This window comes from Barbus barbus (genome assembly GCF_936440315.1).
Source record: "Barbus barbus genome assembly, chromosome: 31".
Classification (NCBI taxonomy): domain Eukaryota; kingdom Metazoa; phylum Chordata; class Actinopteri; order Cypriniformes; family Cyprinidae; genus Barbus; species Barbus barbus.
Genome location: NC_136759.1, coordinates 11,610,413 through 11,633,214, shown reverse-complemented (window position 1 = coordinate 11,633,214; position 22,802 = coordinate 11,610,413). Strand labels below are relative to the sequence as shown.

General features: G+C 40.8%; 1 protein-coding gene across 1 annotated transcript in view; it reads right to left on the bottom strand.

The window, feature by feature from the left end:
* The window catches only part of LOC306851858 (protein furry homolog), a 60,541-nt gene extending 51,059 nt beyond the window's left edge, over window positions 1-9,482 (bottom strand). Inside the window, exons 1-3 of the mRNA XM_079388334.1 lie at window positions 9,275-9,482; window positions 2,157-2,347; window positions 541-594 (exon numbers count right to left, since the gene is read on the bottom strand). Coding sequence (XP_079244460.1) covers window positions 541-594; window positions 2,157-2,347; window positions 9,275-9,344 — 315 coding nt within the window. The 5' untranslated portion in view covers window positions 9,345-9,482. The remainder of the gene's footprint in view (window positions 1-540; window positions 595-2,156; window positions 2,348-9,274) is intronic.
* Between the last annotated feature and the right edge of the window lie 13,320 nt (window positions 9,483-22,802).

Here is a 22,802-nt window from a genome sequence, read left to right as displayed (position 1 = left end):
ATGTGTATTGGGTGGGGGGTCTGTGACCATTTGATAAATCAAATGCAAAATTATGTGTCTGATTGGTCCAAATGCAACATCAAATTGCAAAGAAAAACTGGAAATTTGCAATGAAAATTAAATGCAATCCTTATTGTTAGGCCCTGTATAAAACAATCAGAAGCAATTATGTGTAAATTATAGAGAAAAAATGTCTTGCACAAAATGGTTGATGACCTGATGGAGCATGCAATGTCTCCTACCTATCGTGAAATTGAGGCATAAAACTCTCTTATCTAATCATGAAAATGGACCTTTTAACTCCCAGACAGCCAGACAAGCCAAAAACCACATCAGGCTTTTACTGAGGTCACTTTGAATGCTTTAAAAGCCAGACAGATCCATGAATCTATTTTAATAATTCAAAAAGTCAGATTAATTTTTTGGCACAGCTAAGCAGCTAAAAGGCTGTCTCTTGTCTTTCTGCTGGGACATCTGTCCACACACTTGACATGGGGACGTGCACATATGTTCAGGGGGCAGAAAGCAAACAGTACGTACTTGGTCAAACTGTGGATCTTCACCCCTCTGAAGAGACTTTACCAAAGGTTTTTCCTGTAAAAACAACAGTAAAAGGTAAACATGAATTTAATGCATTCTTAAAGAATGAAAGTACTTTTGTTGAGGGAAAAAAATATCTTCCTGACCACAAACTTGTGTGTATATACAAACAGAACAACCTGCAGAGTCTTACAATGTAAAAATCTGATCTTAGCAACTATCACAGATCGGACATGCTGATCAAACAACACAGGTTGTGTAAAAAAGGTTGTGTGCAGCTTCTTTTTTAATATGTGGTTTGGATATTTAAATACTATTATCATTTTGCAATTTGCATTTTAGGCCCAGAACAGACTGTCTTCTCTGACCCAAATGGGCTTGTCAGACATAACACTTTCAGACTGTGTTAAATTTAATTTGAGCTCATTCAGTCCACTGAAGCACCACTTTCATCTTAGGTTAATAAATATTTCAGTTGTTGGAGTCATTTGAGGGAGGAACAGATGAGAGGGCAGACAAGGACATGGCAATATCCCTCAAGGCTTTTATAAGAGGTTAATGGACCGCCTTATGCTCTTGCAGGACCTTTCTCCACTTCTGAATCAAAAGACTGGGGTATGTCTCCAAACATGGTACAAGTCAGGTAATATTAACTAGTGTTCTATCATAAGACATGACCGCCCCCTAAAAACACTCTAGTTGTGTCTGAAGAGACAAAATAGCATGTCTGAAAGTAAATAGCATCGCTCTATTTACTGTTCAAATACAATCGGTCAGAGGGATGTCGTTGTGCAAAAAAACTGCAGACAATCCAAGTTATACTATTCTTTATCAAACACTACACTACAAAACTGTGGCTCAACAATTCAGGTAACCTGATCTAAGATTTTTTTTTAGAAAATTAGAAGAAGGAGATGAGCTCCTCCTGATGGCAGATGCTTTGAGGGACACAATATATCTGTCCTGGGAAAGGTTAATTAACACTAGCCTGCCTGTCGGCCATGAAACTAGAATCTCGCTGTTAAACACGCAAGCAGATACATTTGCCTGTTGTCTGGAAAATACTAACGAGGCTGGTAAGTGTTCAGTGTCTTTAGAGATAAACAATCAATATTTTATCTGTATTTTCCATTTCTGACAGATATACATTTTATTTCTATTGACAAGAACCATACATAGATTTAAGGTCACGTGCACTGTAAAAAAAAAAAAAAATTGTTGAGTCAATTTAAAATAATTTGTTACCCGGCTGCCTTAAAATTTGAAGTTTAGTCAACTCAAATAAGTTTAGTCAACTTGAAATGTTAAGTTGTACTAAGTTGTACTAACAACTTAGATATTTGTGTTGTATAAACTTAAAATTTTAAGGCAGCCAGGTAACAAATTATTTTAAGTTGAAACCATTTTTATTTTTTACAGTGCATAAACAACTAGGATTAGCCAGATTAGTTAATATTTCCTTATTAGATTCAGTCCTAACAAGTCATTCCAACAGTCCATATGGTCAGCCATCTCCACAATCCTCAAAGACTGATGAGTACTGGAACTGGAATGGTCATAGGTCTCAAGATTGTTACCTTCAATAAAAATAAAATAAGTTTAAAACTGTCACTCACCAAAGGTTCGGCCATGACGATCTGTATTTTGCGCTCAGAGATGGTGGTGAAGTTGGCAAAGAGGCTCTTGAGCACGTATTCGCCTGGACGGCTCTCTGGGTCCACGCTGATGGGCATCATGGCAGGCGCCCCCTTCTCACCCTGCGAGCAGCAAACTGCTGGGACAGGAGGCTTGCTGTACCCTGGTGAAGCTTTAGACAAAAAAAAAGAGAATAAATAATATTAGCATTCTAAATAAATATGTACATGAAATGAGGTCTAAAATACTGCATGTATTTTATGTCTTTTTCAGAAACCCCAAAATGTAAAATGTACATTATTTCAGAACAATTCACATGGATTTTCTAGTGTTCTAGTTTAGAGGTCAAAAACTATTTGAATGAATACAATCAATTTTTGTATTTCAATGACCGTTTCCTAATCCAGACAGTGAAATCCATTTCAGAATTTCCCAATAATTCTCATTCTGCAGCTTGCCAGCGACTGCAACCTGTGTACACAAAGTAACGCCCATCTTTCCTCAACACAAACTCAAGTAACACACTAGAAGCAAAAAGTACAACTTCATATCAAGTACAGCTACTGGACTGTACTGTAAGTAACAGTGGTCGAGTTGCAGAGGAGGCATGTGACAGTCACAGCAGTGATAATTTTGACAACAAATTTTGATCTAGTTTTAGATCATGCGTTGACAAAAACAGACTTCAATTCACATAGCTTAAACCGGGTTTTGCCTTCCTTTGAATAGAAAAAATGTCTTTGTCACCTATACTATTTCACCTCCGAAAACAACTAAAGTTTACTACTTAAGTTTAAATTTATTTAATCCACTTTTTTCAATCTAAAGTGTAATATATTTAATAAGGACTCATTAATTAATCATAAATGTGTAAAATCTCTGCACCACTACATGCCTGTTAATGATTGAATAGCATATACTTAATGTAAATAGCAGTCCAAATGCTAAAACTAAATTTGATTAAATAATATACTCTTTAATAATAAATTGATTAATTTATAAATATTTCTTAATGATAAAAATTGTATTAATATTTCCTTAATTTCATTGCTTTCTACCTGATTCATTAACATACTGTACACTGCGGTTGGCAACAAACATATCTTAATTTCATTAAACCATCTTAGATATATTTCTTCAACAAAATAAACAGTCTGTTTTGCTATTATACACCAATAAAAGCTCATGGGTAAGTTTGAAGCTAGCCTTGCATTTGTTCAACAACACTGTCACATTTGACTAATTCTTTTACTTAAACACTTTGTTCGTTTCATCATCATTCACTGACAGATTCTCACTCCCTGCTCTTTCTCTCTCTCTTGTAGCACCTACCCAGACCTTTCACGAAGTTCACCATGCTGGTTTTATTCCAGCACATGACTGTGCTGTCCATAGTAGGTGAGCAGCTTATGGGATCCAGTTTTCTAAACTTCAAACGTCCTTATCAGTCACTTCAGTGATAGCAAGACCTTCTCCCAATCGTCACTTGCCCCATACTGTAACAGTCCCAGTGCGAGTCGAAACAAAAGTCCGAAAATTAGGTGATAACAAATCCGCACGTGTGCTCGCCTCTTCTGAAAGCTCTCTATTGCAGTGTAAACGTCTACTGCCTCTCGAGACTGAAGGTCAGGCTGGAATATTTAGCTGAGGCCTGGGCAAGTGAGCAGGACTGACATGCTACAGTGGCATAGCTGAAGGGCTATATTTATCCCTGAGTACACACTATACGTCCTGATCTCCCCTCTGCTGTTAACTAACAGTGTAAACATCACTCGATTGGGCACAGACTCACTCACTCACTTTCACTCCCTTGTTTGCACATATATAGAAGCACAGACGGCGTAAAGTGAGATAAGCTATCCAGCTTCTGAATTCCACTGACTGACTCCATTACACAATCTTCCCTTGGGAAAACCGCCATGAGTAGCAAATGAGAAGCCAACTAGGCTTGCTAAACTCAATAAAAATATTGCATAAACAAAACACATAAACAGAGCTTAAGCCTTAAAATGTCAATAAATAAAGATAAACTACAATAGGGAGGGAAGTGATGTGTGGCCAAGTATGGTGACCTATACTCTGAATTTGTGCTCTGAATTTAACCCATCCAAGTGTGCACACAGTAGTGAACATACACCCGGAGCAGTGGGCAGCCAACACTGCGGCACCCGGGGAGCAGTTGGGGGTTCGGTGCCTTGCTGAAGGGTCTCACCTCAGTCGTGGTATTGAGGGTGGAGAGAGTGTCGGTTACTCACTCCCCCCACCTACAATCCCTGCCAGACCTGAGACTCGAACCCACAACCTTCGGGTTACAAGTCCAACTCTGTATCCAGTAGGCCACGGCTGCCCACGGCAATAGCATTAAGCATTGCAATTGACATAATCAAAATGTAAAAAAATGACATTTCAGTATAAACCTATTAATTTTTGCATTTATTCCAAAATAATAATCTTATATATGCATATATACAAATTACAATTCAGAATTTTGTGGTTGGAGAGGCTTTTTTAAAATGTTTTTAAAGAAGTCTTTTTTGCTCAGCAAAGCTGCATTTATTTGATCAAAAATACAATAAAAACAGTTATATTGTGAAATATTATTACAATTTAAACTAATTGTTTTCTATTATAATATTTTTAAAATGTCATTTATTCCTGTGATTGCAAAACTGATATTTCCTTCAGTGTCACATAAAATTTAGAAATTATTGTAATATTCTGAAACATTATCATTGTTGAAAACAGTTATTGATGAATATATTTGTTGAAACCATGACACTTTTTTCTGGATTATTTGAGAAAGTTCAAAAGATCTTTCACAAAATTATATATATATACAAACCCGATTCCAAAAAAGTTGGGACACTGTACAAATTACGAATAAAAAAGGAATGCAATAATTTACAAATCTCATAAACTTATATTTTATTCACAATAGAATATAGATAACATATCAAATGTCGAAAGTGAGACATTTTGAAATGTCATGCCAAATATTGGCTCATTTTGGATTTCACGAGAGCTACAAAAACATTGTCGGTGAACACAATCCACCGTGCCATTCGCCGTTGCCGGCTAAAACTCTATAGGTCAAAAAAGAAGCCATATCTAAACATGATCCAGAAGCGCAGGCGTTTTCTCTGGGCCAAGGCTTATTTAAAATGGACTGTGGCAAAGTGGAAAACTGTTCTGTGGTCAGACGAATCAAAATTTGAAGCTCTAGAAAATTGGGACGCCATGTCATCCGGACTAAAGAGGACAAGGACAACCCAAGTTGTTACATTTACATTTTTACATTTATTCATTTAGCTGACGCTTTTATTCAAAGCGACTTACAATTGCTATATATGTCAGAGGTCGCACGCCTCTGGAGCAACTAGGGGTTAAGTGTCTTGCTCAGGGACACATTGGTGTCTCACAGTGGATTCGAACCCGGGTCTCTCACACCAAAGGCATGTGTCTTATCCACTGCGCCATCACCACCCCAAAATGTTATCAGCGCTCAGTTCAGAAGCCTGCATCTCTGATGGTATGGGGTTGCATGAGTGCGTGTGGCATGGGCAGCTTACACATCTGGAAAGGCACCATCAATGCTGAAAGCTATATCCAAGTTCTAGAACAACATATGCTCCCATCCAGACGTTGTCTCTTTCAGAGAAGACCTTGCATTTTCCAACATGACAATGCCAGACCACATACTGCATCAATTACAACATCATGGCTGCGTAGAAGGAGGATCTGGGTACTGAAATGGCCAGCCTGCAGTCCAGATCTTTCACCCATAGAAAACATTTGGCGCATCATAAAGAGGAAGATGCGACAAAGAAGTCCTAAGACAGTTGAGCAACTAGAAGCCTGTATTAGACAAGAATGGGACAACATTCCTATTCCTAAACTTGAGCAACTTGTCTCCTCAGTCCCCAGACGTTTGCATAAAAAGAAGAGGGGATGCCACAAAGTGGTAAACATGGCCTTGTCCCAACTTTTTTGAGATGTGTTGATGCCATGAAATTTAAAATAAACTTATTTTTCCCTTAAAATTATACATTTTCTCAGTTTAAACATTTGATATGTCATCTATGTTGTATTCTGAATAAAATATTGAAATTTGAAACTTCCACATCATTGCATTCTGTTTTTATTCACAATTTGTACAGTGTCCCAACTTTTTTGGAATCGGGTTTGTATATATATATATATATATATATATATATATATATATATATATTAACCCCTTATGGGTATGGATACATAATATAAAATTTTTTTTTAAAAAAGAGGTTCAGTTTGCCCAAGATTGTTTGCCGTGATTCTCTCTTCAGAATTCATGAGTAGTGTAACTTCAACTGAAATTCTGGGACTGATTATGATTTTTTTTTTTTTTGTTAAAAAACTTGGGGAAAAAAGTTGAAATTATGCTGGTAATAAGAAGTAATCAAAAGTCTCAAAAGAAGTAATAAGTCTATCTTGAAACTAAAGATTCAGTTTTTAGTAAATGAATGTGATTTCATCAGGTTACTACAAGGTAACTGTCATAATAAGAGTAACCGACTAGCAAGAGAATACCTCAACATGTAGAACTCATGTAGAACACCCTAGATACTGCTCGACAACACTCCAACTAACACACTAGCATCATGGCGTTTTGCATTTGCAAACACCACTCTTTTTTCTTCAGAAAACAATTTTTTTTTACAGTAGTAGCGTTCCAGTCTGGATGATTACGGCAGCCTGATGCATTACATGTGACTCTGCAAACAAGAGATGGGCTCAGACAGAGCATTACATCAGCGCTCTGCAGAGGAGCCTCTGAGCATTGAGCTGCTCCCAACAGAGACAATACAAGACACAGAACAACGCCTCACTATTTCACACACACACACATTGACATGGGACACACACACACACACATAAACACAGACGCAGACATATATTACACCACTTTTTTCTTTCTAAAACAAATCCCGTTGTGTCCTCCCAGCATTTTTCTTGTTCAGGGAGTGGACAACAAGTAAAGGAAAAATGTTGGTGAAAAACATCTAACAAAAATTGGTGAAAACATCTAACAAAATCCCCCACTGATGTAAATAATGTGGGTTTTTTACATCCATAGACCCCAACTGTGTACAAAAGGCCCCTGGGGACGACAGCCATAACTCTAAATAAATGGGACCCATAAAGCCCCATCCATTTTCAGATGGTTATCAGACTGTTAGCACACAACGCCCACTTATATCCCACTGGTTACTTTCATCAACAAACAGAAAAAAAGTTTACAGCAAGAATGGATATGGAATCTGCAGCTGAAACTCAATAGCATCTTACACATGTACAATCCCAAACTGTCGATATTTCACACCACAGTCCAGGGGCGACCTAAAGACCTGAAGACATAATCAATGACAGAAAAAAAAACTTTTTAAACATACAGAATAAGACTTGCAGACCTTTCAAAGAATAAAAGGCATCCAGAGGTCACACATTAGACGCCCATGGGCATCCGCACCTATAGTATACTATAACCCAGAGTAACAGGATCAGGTTGTGTAACTGCCCGAACACACTGTACCATTTGAAGAGAGTTGGCTATCCTTGTGTCATACAAAAAGGTCAGGAGGACAAACAAAAAAACTGAAAGATGAGATGTGTTTGCAGATATTTGAGAGACGTGCTGATTATGACAGCTAAAAAAACAAGGACATTTTTCCTGGATTTAGCCATTAGGCCTAAAGACACTCGCAGCTCTAAACCTCTGAGCCAGTGCTAAAAATATATTTGGTACACTGTGTAAAGCACATTTGATTTAGTGATAAGAACATTTCACCCATTTACTCTGAGGCAGAGAGAGATAGAGATTATGATCTGGTCTAAAACTGAGGATTACATTTTCAGTCCGAAATATTTAAAATGTACTGTTTTTATTAATATTTGATATCATTCTAGCTTGAAAAGAAGATATTTCGTAATTCGTGAAAAAAAAAGGAATCGCCTCTGAATTACAGAAACAACAGTCTGTCAAAAAACAACATATAAAACTACTTGTAACATGAGGAATGACAAAATATTTACAGTACATATGACACTACCAGAGGAATTATTACAATTTTTTAAATGTTTTTAAAAGAAGTCTCTTATGCTCACCAAGACTGCATTTATTTAATTTTTAAAAATACAGGAAAAACAGTAATATTGGAAATATATATATATATATATTAATTAAAAAGGTATTATATGTAAATCTACATCGACTTCTTAAGAAGACACTTCTAGGTTATCAAAAACAGCACAGAATGCTCACTGCCACTCTTGCTGCAAGCTGATTGGTTGAGGGCTGACCATCCCTCACAGCTGATTGGTCAGTTAGGCTGGTGAGAACAGGCACCTGATGCACACTGCTCTAGGGAGCATACTGTGTACCAGAACACCAGTACAGGGATTACAATGCAAAAATGTCAGCTACCTTCACCTCATAATAAACAGTCAGTTCTGTACACCAAGATCTTACAGAAGCAGTGTTGACATAACGTTATAGATCCAGTTTTATTCACTGATATCAAAGTTATGGCATCAAATGTAAAGCATGTTTGAAGAGCTCCATCTTTATCTACAATACCTATATACGCAGACAGCATTAGAACACCCTGTTCTTAAAATGATAATTCACCCATCTCATTCCAAACCTGTATAACTTTATATCTTCTGCTAAACTCAAAAGAAGATATTTAGAAAAATGTCAGTGGGGCTCTATGTTGTTTTGGACTCCATATTTCCACAAAATATCTTCTGTGTTCTACATTCAGAAAATTTGAAATGACATAAAGATGAATAAACAATGTCAGAATTGTCATTTTTGCATTAAGGATCCATTTAAGCCTGGCTACATCCACAAAAATAAAACAGAGATAGCAGTACATGCCATAAAGTCCATATTACACTGACCTAATAAAATCCCCAGAATGTTAAATAAAGAAATGAGGACAACAACACCGGAGCACGTGCACCAGAGCAACAAACTCGCCCTCTCACATGCAAACTAATTCTGGATGCATCCCGCCAGGCCTGGCTGCGATCCCACAGCTCTGAGCGCCAAGATACTCACTGCTGCTCCAGGACTTCAGCAGGGACTTGATGCTTATCTCAAAGAAACCCGAGTCCTGCTGGCTGGCCATATCTGCAAGTCGGTGAAGTCAGAGGATGCTGAGGTCCTATACGTTTCCACCCCTGCCTGCAGCAGCGTCCAGAGCAGGCAGGTGGAATCGTCTGCTGTGGGAGAGTGATGCTAAACAGAGATGTTGCCGCCACAGACTGAGCCAGAACAGAGCGCCACAGATCCGCTAAGCTCTCCCCCCTCCTCTATGTGTGTCCAACCCACCCTCCCTCTTTCTATCTCTCTCTCTCTCTCTAGGCAGGTTCACTTTAAATAACCCAGTCAGAGGCTGCAAGCAGTGCAGGGAGAAATCCTCTTAGCCCCGCGTGGTTAATTATAACCTCTGTTTGCTTGCATCCCAAGTGAAAGAGACTCTCTTGACTGTCCTCCTTGTCCAGGAAATGGGCATCTGGTAGGTTTGTATCCTGATGTACAGGTAAAGATGAAGCCCCAGACAATGTCTGTTTGTTTGTCTATTATAGTGTATGTACCTGCACATGTTCCAAACGGTGGTAGTTAGCAGACACCAACGCAATAGGATAAACTAGAATTCAAGGAGCAAATCTAAGGGGATTTATTTCCCATAGAGCATTACTATACAGTGGCCCCAAAAACAATGGACACTTAAATCTCACTTAAAATACCTGAATGTCCTTGCATTAGATACAAAATGAAAACCAAAATTAAACCAAAAAGTATCTGCAAACAGGTGATGACAGAGCTTCACGTCAATTTTGCAATTACTTTTAACTAACTGGTCTCAAGCTGATTTTTAATGGATGCATGAAGTCAGTTTCCCTCAAAATCACAAAATTGACAGTAAATATTTTTATATTGTTCCAAAAAATTCACATAAAAAACTTTCTATTCATCAAGCAATCCTGTACAAAATGTATCACAGTTTATACAAAAATAAGAACCTGTACAACCATTTTCAAGTGTGAAAATAATAAGAAATGATTCATGAGCACCAAATCTTCTCAAAATGATTTCCAAAGGATCATATGACACTGAAGACTGGCGTAATGGTTGCTTAAAAAATAAAAAAACAGCTTTCCCAACATTAGATTGATGCATGATTCATTATATTAAAATATAAAACATTATTTTAAATGGCAATAATTTTTTCACACTTTTATTTTATTGTATTTGTAATTGCATTATTGTAATTGTATTATAAATGCAGACTTGGAGCATAAGAGGATTCTTCGGAAAAAAAAATTAAAATTTTTTTTGGAACGGTAGCTTATCTATTTTATTTCTTATTTAAAACCCAACAAATGTGTTTTTGTGAAATGTTTTCTTTCTTTCAAATTACATCCCACTTGGTTTGTTATTTTGTAATATAGTGCAAAGATCTTTGTAATATAGTGCAAAGGTCACTTTTTTTGGGCCACTGTATATTCCAAAGCCTTTGCCTACTTTTTGTGTGGCACCAATGACCTTCCGTGACTCTTAATTTTCACACACACTGTTGGTTTTGGCTTGAACCAGTGCTGAAGTCCCCATTCATCACAAGTGTCAGTCAAATATGAAAAAAGACAACTGCAAGGCGATTTTAACAGTAACGTCTCACGTGCTATTTTCTTAATTTTTTTTGCTGAGGGTCTAAATAAGAATTTCTACAAAGTCCAAAGCTCACAAGAAGTCAGCAAAGGTCAGCACAGAACAAACCCCAGTCCAATCAATGCAGCTGTAAACAAGATCGCTTGTGACATTTCTAGTAAGCAAAAGTCTTCTTCACAAAGGCACTTTGTAAAAATGCTTACAGTATGGTGCTGCTAGTCTGGCTGGTGGACCAATAAAGCCATTCTGTATAATTTACTGGGACTGCATGATGATATCTTCATACTCTCTCAAATACAAACATAAACACAGACTCTATCAGATTTTGCATTGAGCTTTGGATGTTACACACTGCTGATTTGCTGGCAAGCACTGCACGTCCTGAGTCACACCATAATCCCATCATGCCCCTCTCTATCCCTCCGATGTCAAGAACTTGCCCTAAATTACATAATGCTCACACTCTATTTATCAGGCCAGTTTAAATTGTCCACTTGTGTTCTGGGGGAAAACAGTCTATTTATTCTTACTATTACTAATATGAATCCACTAAATTTAACAACAGTGGTGTCTGCTTTAATATTACTAATTAAAACAACTGTAAAGATAACAAGATACAGATTGTTTTTAACAGAAATATGTTAAGTGCTTAAATATTCATGTGTTACTATACAGTTTTAGCACAGTTTTTCTATTTATATTTTCATATTCAAACACCCCAGACAGTCCAGACAGTAATGCATGTCAACAGTACCACATGTGACGCATTTACAATTAGAATTTGCCCACAGGGGACACTGGATTCTCTTCTTCCCTGTTTTTGTTTATCTTCCAAAAATTAAAACATTGCTCCAGTGGTAACAGTGATTAAGATGACATAACCCACACAGATCGGACCCAATGACGATATGAGATTGGACCTGGCACAGCAAGGGGCTCTCAGACAGATTATTACATAATGTCCTGGCTGAACTATTGCTCAACCTCACCACACAGTGCAAATGGAGGTCTTGATGGGTGGAAATGTCCAAAAACTTCCTGACGTAAAAAGCTAAAGGACACAAGCATTACAACTCACAGCTGAAAGCACTGTTTTGGAAAACAGCTCAAGTCAATCACTCAAATAGAACTCAAGGGAATCATTCAAATAAAATAAAAAAATAATAATAAAATAAAATATTATGATTCTGAGACTTCGCAAATATTTCATAACCTTACAAACAATATCAATTTTCCCATCACAGGCATTCATTGGCAGGTCTTCTCTTTGTAAATATTTTGTCTTAAGCCATCTGTGGGAGTGGGAGCAGGTTGTTCTGCGGGTTGAGTCTCATTAAGAGCCTATTAAAAGCATTTTCAAGCTCTGATGAAGTGATGGAATGTGAAGCATGTCTCACTGATGCAGGCGTCACTGTGGATATCAGTACCAGCTCTGCACTCCTCTTTTTTTCTATCTACTTTTCCTCCCTGTGCTGATTTTCCCTGTCTCCACCCTCTGGCCCCTCTTTCTCCCCTTACACTCTTACTTTATCCTCCTTTCCAGACTCTTTCAAGGAAACACACACAAAGGCTAACACACACAGGGCTCAAGTAACAGTTGCAGTGTCTCTCTTCAATCTAAGCTGCCTCTGTGTCTCCTGTAATTTACATGAAACTTGTTTATCACATTAAACAAGCAGGATAGATACTGTGGGGTCCAACAAGTCTTATACAACTAGGGAAAATGTTTTGCTTTAATGATTGCAAAACCAACAGGCATCTTGTAGTTCAATGAAGAAAAACTTCTGATCATCTGCACAAAGTTCACATGATTATTATTACTTATCACATTTACCTAATGTTGAATTTTAAGGTATACTACCATTCAAAAGTTTGGGGTCAATAAGATTCTTTTTTTAAATGAATAAGCATGCCTTATATTTTTCGAAAGTGACAGCAAACATATTTAAAATGTCACAAAATATTTCAGTTTCAAATAAATGCTGTTCTTTTCAACTTCTATTCATTATATACTACTTAAAAGGTGAATTGCTGTTTTTACAAAAACTATTTAAAAAGCACAACTGTTTTCAACATAATTAGAAAAATGCTTCTTGATCACCAAATCAGTATACTAGAATGATTTTGGCAGGATATCATGTAACGATAACGGCTGCTGAAAATTCAGCTTTACCATCACAGGAATAAAATAAATTTTTTAAACATATTCAAATGAAATACAGTTGTTTTAATTCATAATAATATTTCACAATATTACTCTATTTTTTTGTTTAGATTAATGTAGCCAAATCTCTCTCGAAAAAAAAAAATCTTACAAACCCAAATCTTGCCTATATGCAAATCAGCTCTTAATTCAGCTAAGAATTAGTGTATACTGTAAAAACAAGTTTTTTGTTTTTTTTTGCCTTTTTTCCACTTTGATCTGCATTTCCTCACATTTCAGCACACCGCTATGGAAGTTTTCACTGCATGTGTTCAGTTGGCTCATACACAACTCTGATAAACTGAAAGCTAACAGTCTATTTTAACAAACATGATGCCACATTCTCGAGGTAACCAATAAATATCTATAGACATTGAGGCATGTCACACATGCTTGACAGAAAGACTTATGACCACCCTAGCAAAGCGGTTTCTCAATTTTCCTCCAATCTCTAATTTCATAGCAGACAGTGAAAACAAACAAACACTTTGTCTTGCGCCAATCAGCACATACATGTCAGAATGGTGGGCCTTTTCCTGGTCCGGATCTTCTTGAACTTCCTGTGGAAGTCGCCGCTCAGCATCAGGTCTTCAGGTAAACTGGCCATGCTCTCCAATTCAAACCCATCACTCTCTTGATGCTGCTCCTTGCAGCCATGCTCACCGTATGACATCTCCAGTTGGCGAGCCGCCCGCTCCATGTCAGGCTTTCCACAGCGGTAACATTGAACTTGCAGTTTTCAGTTTGTTTGCTCTTCTTCTGCTGCTCTTTCTCTCTTCTTTTCCTTTTCACAGAAGACTGAGTCTGGATCCCGGGCTGTTTCTTATACCAGTGTGTGCATGGGTGTGTGTGTGTGTGTGTGGTGTGGAGAGATGCAGCCAGATAGGAGCCCGGCTCTGTGCTGCAAGTGTGTTTTAACCCCCTCGCACTTGTCAAAGAAGTTCAGCCAGTTACAGTACAACGTATGAGAACAGGCAGGTGTAGGATTACCGTGCTGCCCAGTGACAAAATACGAGAGGAAAAGAAAGACGGAGAAAAAGAAAGAGAAAGAGACGTACAGTAGGAAATGCTGCAGTGGGCAGATCTCCGTCTTTGAGTAGTTATCACAAACAAGCTGTTTCCGGCAATCGGAGTCATTTAGTCTTCATCCTGTGATAGTCCAGAGGGTGGGATTCCCCAAAGATATCGCAGAGCTTTGCACGGCTCGTGTTTTTGAAGAGGGATCCCCAAACTCCGTTGGGATGGAGGAATCACTTAGAATTAGAAGGCTCTGATGTGGATGGACAATCAATTATTCAGTCACTAAGAGAGAAAAGCTCAACACAGACTGTGTAATGGGAATTGCTGCATCATGGGTGTAAACCCTTAGAGACTTAATGAGAAATCCCTGTAAAAAATACACTCTTACATTCTGAAGCTCATTTGTGCTTAGAAATAGCACCAGAAACAGTCCACACCTACGTGAATGGATTTTTCCACTGTTACCCTACATGAGAAATACAAACCCACTTTGTGTGCACTTATAGGCGTTTTCTGTTTTAAAAGTACATCTGTTTTGCCAGCTAGTACACCGAAGAATAGATATACTGTGTGCCACACAAGAAAAATACAATTAGTGTTTTTCCTCTGATTTAGTCCCACCCTGTGATGTTACATAATACACTAGAGTAAATACAATTTCTACTATTCAAATGTAAAGCGAATAAAAAAGGGAAAAGGTTCAGCTTGTGTACCTTATGGAAAACCACAACTGAATTAGGTGGAATATAACCGCACAATATCATTTAAGTAATTCAATTACAGCTATGAAAAGAGAGTTGGTGTTTTTGGTGTGTAGTAAAGCACTCTTGAGGACATGATGTGAACTTCATGGATTTTGTCTCGGGACACATCCAAAGGTGTTGTAAGCAATTTTTCCAAATTTTCATGAAATTTATAGCAATTTTACATCAGTGTTCAAAAGACTAAGTTAGATTTTGAAAAAAAGTCTCTTCATGCTTACCAAGGATGCATTTATTCAAGCAAAAATACAGCAAAAAAAAAAAAAAAAAAAATTTCACTTCAGTTTTCAGTGTCACATGATCCTCCAGAAAACATTCTAATATGTTGATTTGGTGCTCATAATAATAATAATAATAATGTTAAAAAATAGTGCTGTTTAAAATATTTGAAATTTAGATTTTTTATATATATAGATATATAGAAATCATTTAAATTAAAATAAAATAAAATAAAATAAAAAATAAACATTTTGACCCCAAAGCTTTGAACATGTAGGCCTATATATGCTTTCAAAAATGTCAGCTTTGTGCCATCTTTTTTATTTATTTATTTATATTTGAAACTTTTTTCCATTTCAAAACTATGGTTTTAATTTTGGATTTGATACAAAGTAACGGCAAAGTGACAAAAACTGTAACATAAGGTGCATAAACGCAATCAATCAGTGATTGTTTAAAAGGTGCAATCTAAAAAATGGTGCAACTGCGCCCTCTAGAGTTAAAAGTATAAACAAGCATATGCAAGACTGACAAAACTTGCCATAAGCGTGAATGTTTAAAGAATACTATTAAAATCCACAAGAAAGGACATTGACGTTGACATACATAGGCTTAAAAATGGAGTATATCATATCAAAAACTAAAGAAGATAATGTCACGCTTGACGCTTGCTTACGAAACATGCTTTCAAAGAAAGTTTCCAGACCCAGTTTAATGTCAAAAGCTCTTTCACAAGCTCCTGAAATTCAGAGCAGGTCTCTGTGGGCTGAGAGATGTAGGCAAGAGTTTGGCGAAGGAAGCCAACACCTCCGGGTACTGCGAGAATTCAGCAAGCTGTTGCCATGGCGAGGGACATCTGAATTTGCATATGCAGAGAAGAGCCTGGTAAATAATTGATGAATGCCTATTATTAGAATAAACTCATTTAAAGTTAATTGTACTTGGATGAGCCTTTATCTGCAAATTCTAGAGAAAAGAAGAGCGCAATTGTAAGCAACAGCGACAAACATCTGCCACACTGCAAATAATCAAGCCGACGCACTCAGCTGGATGAGTGTGTACTTTGTCTCTGTTGACCCACTTAACATATTATTTCTCAATCATTCGCACAAGTGCAAACACTTTGGAGCATTGAGTTTAGAGTGCTTTAGTTCGATACGACCTCTTAGAAGATCAATCCCTCAAATTATTTTTTTGGAAAAAGCGGCAGCTAATGGCCATTAAGAGGGAAACGCAGAAAGCATTTGGAATAGCTTTGAAACACTACATTGTGCCAGCCAATAGTTTAATGCCTGGGATGGTGAGAACATATCATGTGACTCAAAGAAGCTCTTTCAACCTGATCTCATGTACGTCCAGTCGAAGTGCTTCAGCTGCCATCTGGAGCTCAGAGACTCAGGTCACATTGAGAGCCATGCACCTGCTCCTCATCACAACACACAAACCAAAACGTCAAGCTCAATGATACTGTAACAGACACTTCTCAACACGGAGGTAGGTGTAAAACAAGTCGTGTTTATTATTACAGGATGAGTGGGTTCTGTGAATGGTGAGGTGAGTCGTGAACTTGAGAAGTCTTGCAGGTGATGATTCGTGCTTCTTAAAGTGTCTTATCGTGTCTTCAGGTGCTGGCCGAGGCAGTGATGTGAAACACAGGAGAGCGGGGAATCCGAGGACACACAGGACGGTCTGGAGACGGGGAAGACAACGAGGAAGAGAACAGGAGGTAAGTTTCAACAGGTAAGGATTGCAGAGGTAATACTCAACGTCTTGGAGATCGTCGGGGAAGAGTCCACATTGCAGTAACGAGATCAGACACTGAGTGACTGGAGATGAGTGCTTTTATATGGTTCTGGGTGCTGATGGTGATGGGGTGCAGGTGCGTGTGATCAGAACTCAGGTGACGTGGATCGTGGTAATTGACTGGCGGGAGAGCCTGGCCGTTCTGTGACAGTACCCCCCTCTCCACGGCCTGCTCCTGAAGGCCGACCTCGGCGTCGTGGTGGTCTCCTCGGTTTCGTGGAGCTGGGCGGTCAGGATGGTTGGTATGAAATTCGTCCAGCAGTGCTGGGTCTAGGACATCCTCCCTGGAGACCCAGGAGCATTCCTCGGGACCGTAGCCTTCCCAGTCGACTAGGTACTCCAGTTTACCACCACGGCGCCGAGAAGTCAAGATCTCCCGGACCCTATAGACGGCACCTTCGTCCAAGATGAGTGGGAGAGGGGACTCCTCGACCGGGCCAGGCTCTGGGGACACAGAAGGGATAAACGGTTTCAAGAGTGAGACATGGAATGTGGGATGGATCTTATACTGTGCAGGTAGTTGAAGTTTGTATGTGACCGGGTTAACTTGTTCCAGAATGGTGAAGGGGCCAACGAATCTGGGACTGAGTTTCCGGCAAGGCAGGCGCAGCCTGATGTCCCGTGTGGATAGCCATACCTTCGGTAAGTGGGCGTGGCGGAACGGAGGGCATCCCCTGTTATTCGTTGTCTGCGCACTGCCTGCTGCAGCTGATGGTGTGCTACGTCCCAGACTCCCTCGCTCTCTCGGAACCAGTGGTCAACTGCGGGTACGTCCGAGGGTTCCCCGGACCAGGGGAACAAGGGCGGCTGGAAGCAGAGTACACACTGCAGTGATAATTTCGTTGATGAAGACGACGACGAAAAATATTCGTCAACGAACCTTTTTTCTGTGACTAAGACGAGACGTTGACGAGCTAAAACTAATATCTGATGATAAAAACTATGACGAAATTTATGCTCGTCTTCGTTAACAAGACGAGACGGGACTAAAATGTTATTTGAGGACTACCGGACATTCAAAATACATCCTATAGGCTAAGTTAACTGTCTTGTCTTTCAAAATGTGCTTCTCTGTCATTGGATAAGGTGCGTTTGCATATCTAGTCTCAGTATGGCAGCCGCAGTGGACGGATAGCCTACCAAAACGCGAACTAGCGATCTGAAACAATGGCCTCAGCAACCGAAGGGTTAGGGAGTGGGTGACCAGATGTCCCGTTTTTCCTGGGAGTCACAATTCATTGTCGATTAACTTAAAGTCAGTGAAGGTGCGATAGGCGGAAATGCGCTGATAGAAGTGCTCTCTCTCTCGCACACGCTCCACTTCTTCAGTTCTCATACAGCGCGCGATCAGTTCTCAGTGCTCAAATACACACACAGCAGTCCAAATGTCTATCATGTAGAGCATCTCATGTAAATACAGTCCGTTATGGTTTAAGTGAGCTTAAGCAGGTGGGTGAAAACTGAATGTATGTCAGTAGGCTATTACATGCATACCCTCCGTCTTAAATGGACAGCATTCCTAATTATCTGTCATAAATGTTAACCAACAAAAGATGTTAAATAAATGTATACTTGTTAAGTAAACCTACTGTATCTGAAAAATGAAGATATTTCTACCAAAACATTTAAATTTATTCCAGTTTTTCCAAATTCAATCCTTGATTCAAATTTCTCATAACTAAGCTTAATTGATTTGGTCTAAAGAGAGAAGAATTGATGACTATTTTTGTTAGAATACTACATATAAAATAGCTACCAAAATAAATGTTGGTAACTGCAGTTTGACTAAAAGTAATGACTAAAAGTTGACAAAAATGCAATGACTTTTCGTCGACTAAAACTAGACTAAAACTATGGGTGAACTAGGTGAACTAAAACTAGACTAAAACACCACCCATATTTGCAATGGGTATTGCAAATATGGGTGGTGATGGCGCAGTGGATAAGACACATGCCTTTGGTGTGAGAGACCCGGGTTCGAATCCATTGTGAGACACCAATGTGTCCCTGAGCAAGACACTTAACCCCTAGTTGCTCCAGAGGCGTGCGACCTCTGACATATATAGCAATTGTAAGTCGCTTTGGATAAAAGCGTCAGCTAAATGAATAAATGTAAATGTAACTATGATAGACTAAAATGTGACTAAGACTATTAAGCATTTTCGTCTCAAGATAAAGACTAAGACTAAATCAAAAACGCCTGCCAAAATTAACACTGACGCACTGGAAGGGAGTGAGTCCAGTGGAGCCCTGGCGAAGGGAATTCTGGGCGTACTCGGTCCAGCCTAGGAACTGTTCTGGCGGTTGTGGCAGAAGGTTCTCGGGAATCGCCCTATTTCCTGGATTTTGCGTTCAGTCTGCCCATTGGACTGGGGATGATAGCCGGATGTCAAACTGATGGTCACACCTAGGAGGGAGAAGAAGGCTTTCCAAACCCGGGAGATGAATTGGGGTCCTCTATCTGAGACTATGTCCTCTGGGAGACCGTAATATCTGAAGACATGATTAAATAGTAACTCTGCTGTTTGGAGGGCAGTGGGTAAACCAGGCAGAGGAAGGAGCCGACAGAACTTGGAGAAGCGGTCCACTATTACGAGAATACAAGTGTTGTTGTCCGAAGGGGGTAGGTCAGTGATGAAATCTACTCCTAGGTGTGACCAAGGGCGATTGGGTATGGGTAGTGGAAGAAGTTTACCGGTAGGAAGATGACGGGAACTCTTGGAAATGGCACAATCTGGGCAGCCCTGAACGAACCTTCTCACGTCCCTGGCCATGTTGGGCCACCAGAAGCTCTCCTTGAGCAGCGATAGAGTAGCGTTGGCCCCTGGGTGGCCAGTACCGAGAGAAGTATGTGTGGAGTAAATGAGTGGTGTGCGTTGGATCCTGGGAACGTACTGACGGTTAGGGGGACAGCCCGGCGGATTGGCAGGTGGAGTGTCGGAGACAACTGGTGGAGAGGTACACTGAATGGTGCTTGCAATCATTTCCAACCAGTGTCTCCACTCTTCCAGAGCGAGCTTGATCATGAGTAATTCTCGGTTGCCGATGTCGTAATTTCTCTCCGCCGGGCTGAGCTTCCGAGAAAAGAAGGCACATGGATGGAGCTTGGGAGGCGTCCCCTGCTGCTGCAAAAGGACCGAACCTACTCCCGTGGTGGAGGCATCTACCTCGACTACAAAGGGCAATTCGGGATTCGGATGGACGAGAAGAGGTGCGGTCGTAAAAGCTTCCTTTAGCTGGTTGAACGCCTTCGTGGCGCAGGTGTTCCAGTACAGAGACTTGGTTCCTCCTTTGAGCAAATCAGTCAGTGGGCTGGTAATGGAGCTGTAGCTGGCGATGAAACGACGGTAGAAATTTGAAAAACCTAGGAAGCGTTGGAGTTCTTTGATGGATGTGGGTAATGGCCAGGATGTGATTGCTTCCACCTTCCTCTTGTCCATGCGAATGCCACCACTATGGATTACGTAACCAAGGAAATAAACAGAGGATTGATGGAAGATGCATTTTTCTGCCTTGAGATACAGTTGATATTTCCGTAGCTGGCTGAGGACCTCCGCAACATGGTGGCGGTGTTCGGCCAAGCTCCGGGAGTATATTAAAATATCGTCGATGTAGACGACCACGAATCGATGCAGATACTCCCGGAGCACCTCATGCATAAACTCCTGGAAGACAGAGGGGGCGTTGACGAGCCCATAGGGCATCACCCAATATTCGTAGTGGCCGGTGGGTGTCACGAAGGCTGTCTTCCATTCGTCTCCTTCTCGGATGCGAATGAGGTTGTATGCGCTGCGGAGGTCCAATTTGGTGAATATGGTAGCACTGCGGAGTTGTTCCAGAGCTGCCGGGACAAGAGGAAGGGGATATCTGAATTTGACGATGATGTTATTAATCTTACGGTAGTCTATGCAGGGTCGCAAGCCTCCGTCCTTTTTGGCCACGAAGAAGAAGCTGGAAGCAGCAGGGGAGGTAGATGGTACTATATACTCTTGTTTGAGTGCCTCCTCGATGTACTCCTCCATGGCCTTCTGCTCAGGTAGGGAAAGGGGGTATATTTTACCCCGTGGTACTGGCTCACCCGGAACAAGGTCTATGGCACAGTCCCATGGCCGATGAGGTGGAAGTCGAGAAGCCCTTTTGGAGCAGAAGACGTCGCTGAAGGAGGCATAATCTGAGGGGATGTCCACTGATTGCTTCTCAATAGGGCTTTCGATGGAGGTGGCTTGGAGTGGTATGGATGTAGGGACTCTGTGTACCGGACGAGGCAGATTGGGGAAGCACCGAGGGAAGCAATTGTCACCCCACTTCAGGACGTCTCCTGACCTCCAGGATAGTGTGGGATCATGGTCCACCAGCCAAGGACGGCCCAAGATGACGTCCACTGTGGAGCCCTCCAGAACCAGCAAATGGATCGACTCATGATGAAGTTGGCCAATTCGGAGCTGTAGGGGTCCAACACAGAATTTAACCAGGCGACGAGTAAGGGGTGTACCTGTTATGGTTTGGATCTGGTAGGTGGTTTCTGTGGCGATGGTCGAGAGGTGGAGCTGTTTGCAGAGATTCCCGGAAATGAAGTTCCCCGCGGAGCCGGAGTCGAGGAGTACGGTAACTGTGAGAGTAGTGGTATCCGTGATCAGTTGGGCGTGAGTGGTTAGGGGGTTCATTTTGGGAATAAAAGGCTGAATTCCACTCACCATCAGCCGTGGAGGACGAAGAGGACATGCCAGGATCATATGACCGGTACCACCACAATACAGACACAAACCATTCATTATTCGTCGCTGTCTCTCTGCAGGTTCGAGACGATGCATATCTGTTTGCATGGTTTCTGGAGGGTCTCTGGCCGCTGGCTGGTGGCTAGGAGGAGTGGCAATGGCAGTGAAGGTCGTGGGATCTGGTTGACAAGCTCGCATCTGATTCAAGCAGCGGATCGGTAACTGGATGAACTTTTCGAGCCCATAGGTGTCATCATAAGCCGCTAGCTGTAACTTTAACCGGGGATTCAGCCCTTGGCGGAAAGCGGTTAACAATTAGGGCTCGTTCCAGCCGCTCGCGGCTGCGAGGGTGCGGAATTTTAGAGAATATTGGTGGATGGTCATCGAACCCTGTCGCAGCTGGTACAGTTGTTCGCCCACTGAAGAGTCCCCTGGAGAGCTACTGAACACCTCACGGAAATGAGCCAGAAATGGGACAAAGGATTGGGTAGCCGGCTTGATTCAGGATTGTCTCTGCCCACTTAAGTGCGGGACCCGTGAGTGAGGTTACAACAAATGCAATTTTAGCTTGATCTGTGGGGAACATCTGTGGGTGTAAGTCAATCGTAAGCGAACATTGCAAAAGGAAGCCATTGCACTCCTCCGGATCACCTGAGTAGGGCGCTGGTCGGGCCATGGGACTGGCGTACATTACCGGAGAAGAAGAGCTGGTGATGTTGTTGACAGGAGTGGATGTGGGTGCCGCTGCTGGAGGTGAAGAAGGGTTGGTGAGGATTCTCTTGAGGGTGTCGACGAGTTCCTGAAAGGGGTCAGTGGCACTCATCCTGTATCCGATGTTGGTCCGATCTTCTGTAACAGACACTTCTCAACACGGAGGTAGGTGTAAAACAAGTCGTGTTTATTATTACAGGATGAGTGGGTTCTGTGAATGGTGAGGTGAGTCGTGAACTTGAGAAGTCTTGCAGGTGATGATTCGTGCTTCTTAAAGTGTCTTATCGTGTCTTCAGGTGCTGGCCGAGGCGGTGATGTGAAACACAGGAGAGCGGGGAATCCGAGGACACACAGGACGGTCTGGAGACGGGGAAGACAACGAGGAAGAGAACAGGAGGTAAGTTTCAACAGGTAAGGATTGCAGAGGTAATACTCAACGTCTTGGAGATCGTCGGGGAAGAGTCCACATTGCAGTAAAGTCG